This window comes from Manihot esculenta, chromosome 3, assembly GCF_001659605.2.
Source record: "Manihot esculenta cultivar AM560-2 chromosome 3, M.esculenta_v8, whole genome shotgun sequence".
Taxonomy (NCBI): domain Eukaryota; kingdom Viridiplantae; phylum Streptophyta; class Magnoliopsida; order Malpighiales; family Euphorbiaceae; genus Manihot; species Manihot esculenta.
The window spans coordinates 32,156,327-32,158,805 of NC_035163.2; the positions used below are offsets into that span (position 1 = coordinate 32,156,327).

Consider the following 2,479-nt stretch of genomic DNA (forward strand, 5'->3'; position numbering starts at 1 on the left):
ACTAAATATCCATATGCGTTTGCATAAATCATGTGTGATAAATAAAAATTGAAAAATAATTTAATTCATAAAAAAAAAACTCAATAATTTGAGTCTGTTGCTTTTTATTATAGCATTGTTCATTAAATAAAAAAAAATTGAAAAATAAAATATTATATATTTTAGTTATATATAATAACAAAACTAATTTTTTAATTATTTTCAGTAACGTATCTAAAATAATATTTTATATTCATCTTTCTTGCCAATGAAGGCTTGAAACGGAACCCATTAGGCCATGGTACGAAGGTGTCAAAAGGCTTTATTGTGGTCTGGACCATCCACGACCGAAAGGCGCACCCTCACTGGAAACAAGAAGGGGCCATATAAACCCTGTAAAGCCGAAGCCCAAGGTCTAGTACAATGAAAGAAACAGCAGAGAAAAATCAGAATAGTTAATTTTAATTAATAAATAAAATTGAAAATGATAAAGCAAACAAATAAGCAATAAATGTGGTTTTTAAGGAAAACGACGCGTGCTCTCTATTGATTCCTTTATAAGCTTCACCACCGTTTCTCTCTCCCTTCCGCTCTCAAGCCTCTCCCCTCCTTCACTCCCTCCCTCCCTCCCTCCCAGAGAGAGAAGCGACACCTCACCCAACTCCGTTCCGTTTCTTTCTCTCTCTAAACTAAGTGTTCTTTCATTTCTTCAGTTTTAGCTCTCGTAAATAGATAGCTTTTAGCTCGTTCGCGGTTGTTGATATGTAATGATCTTTCCTTTTTCTTCCTAGAAAGGTGATAATAATCTGATAATCCTCTGCTAATCACTATCTTTTATCATTTATTAGGTTATTTTTTCTTGATTGTGGATTCAAAGATTGTTTGGATGTTTAGATTTCGTGGTCTTTTGGTCGACTCTGGCCTGGAATTTGATTTCCTTGTGAATTTAAATTTTCTCTTTTTGTTCAGGTAGTTGCCTAAGAGGAAAAGAGAAAGAAATCAGAGTTTGCTTCGATTCCCGAAGAAATTGAAGGAAGATAGAGAATTTTTACTACTATATTCGAATTCAAAAAGAATCGATCGTGATGGCGTCAACTGCGATCTCGAATCATCCTGTAACTAATTCCAACTTCGATCGCTCAAAAAGAAAAAAGAAGAAGAAATCGCAAGCTCAATCCAAGGAGAATCAGATTCAAGACCACGCTAAATGGAAAACCGAAGCTCAGCAACAAATCTACTCCACTAAACTAATCCAAGCCTTGAGCCAAGTTCGTCTTACCCCTTCTTCTCCTTCGGCTCCCCGCCAAGGCCGAGCTGTTAGAGAAGCCGCTGATAGAGCCCTGGCCTTCGCTGCTAAGGGGAGAACAAGGTGGAGCCGTGCCATATTGACTAGCCGAATCAAGCTCAAGTTCAGGAAGCAGAACAAGAGGCAGAGAGTGGTGGCGTCTTCTGCTGTCTCGACGGTTACTGGAACTAGCCGATCGAAGAAGCCGAGATTTAGCGTTTTGAGGTTGAAAGGGAAGAGTTTACCAGCTGTGCAAAGGAAAGTTGGTGTTCTAGGCCGGTTGGTTCCTGGTTGCCGTAAGCAACCTTTGCCTGTTATCCTAGAAGAAGCTACTGACTATATAGCTGCTTTGGAGATGCAAGTTCGAGCCATGAGCGCTCTTGCTGAACTGCTCTCTGGCTCCAGTTCAAGCTCCGGCGCCGGCGCTAGTTCCGGCCCGAGGCCGACGAGCTGAGCCAGTCTACGCCCATGGGCGGATGTCATTTCGGGGTTCTTCAATATATTTTTCTTAATTTTTCATCTTCTCCCACTTTCTCTCAGTAATCTCTTGTTAAATACCTGTCCACTTCCTCTTTTCGATTTGTCCCTTTTTTCTATCTCACATTACTTCTTTAAAAAAAATGTTCTCTTTTGAATCCTTTAGCAGGGAATAATCAACCTGTGAAAACTTTCACTCACAATCTGTTGAACTGGTTTGATATCTCCTATAGGAAAATTTTTCCATTAATCTGTAGTTGCCTTTGTGTATATTATCAGCATATGGATGTTTTTGGGCTGCAAGGGTTGTTTTCTTCAATTATTTGTATATACTGCACAGGCTTTTGCTTAATGGGTTTTGACCTCTCCATCTCAAAATTGGCATTTTATTTTCTGATTCCAGCTTTCTGAAATTTTTATGTCTGATTCAATCCATTATGTGTATTATTGATAATTGTAGGTGGGTCTTTTTAGGCTATAATATCAAGGTGGTGAATAAGATTCTGTCAGGATGCTAGTTTTGTGATTTGCTTTTGGTCTTTCTTGTTGGTGACCTCTTATTTGCTTTAAATTGTTAAGGAAACGATTCTGCAGTAGTATGTAACTGCTAAATATGATCATCTTTGGCGTTATACTGGTTTTGCGCTCTTCTTTTTTTTTTTTTGTTCTCCTTTTAAATTAAGGATTGTCTACTGGGTGTTAAGACACTGGAACACCTGGAAAATGAGAGGAAAGGAC

At 38.6% G+C, this 2,479-nt stretch overlaps 1 protein-coding gene across 1 annotated transcript; it reads left to right on the forward strand.

Moving 5' to 3' along the window:
- The first annotated feature begins 558 nt into the window (after window positions 1-558).
- LOC110610343 (transcription factor bHLH147) lies at window positions 559-2,119 on the forward strand. Its single transcript, XM_021750222.2, has 2 exons — window positions 559-774; window positions 949-2,119. The coding sequence occupies exon 2, from the start codon at window positions 1,065-1,067 to the stop codon at window positions 1,716-1,718; it is 654 nt and encodes a 217-aa protein (XP_021605914.1). The 5' UTR covers window positions 559-774; window positions 949-1,064; the 3' UTR covers window positions 1,719-2,119.
- Window positions 2,120-2,479: the final 360 nt, after the last annotated feature.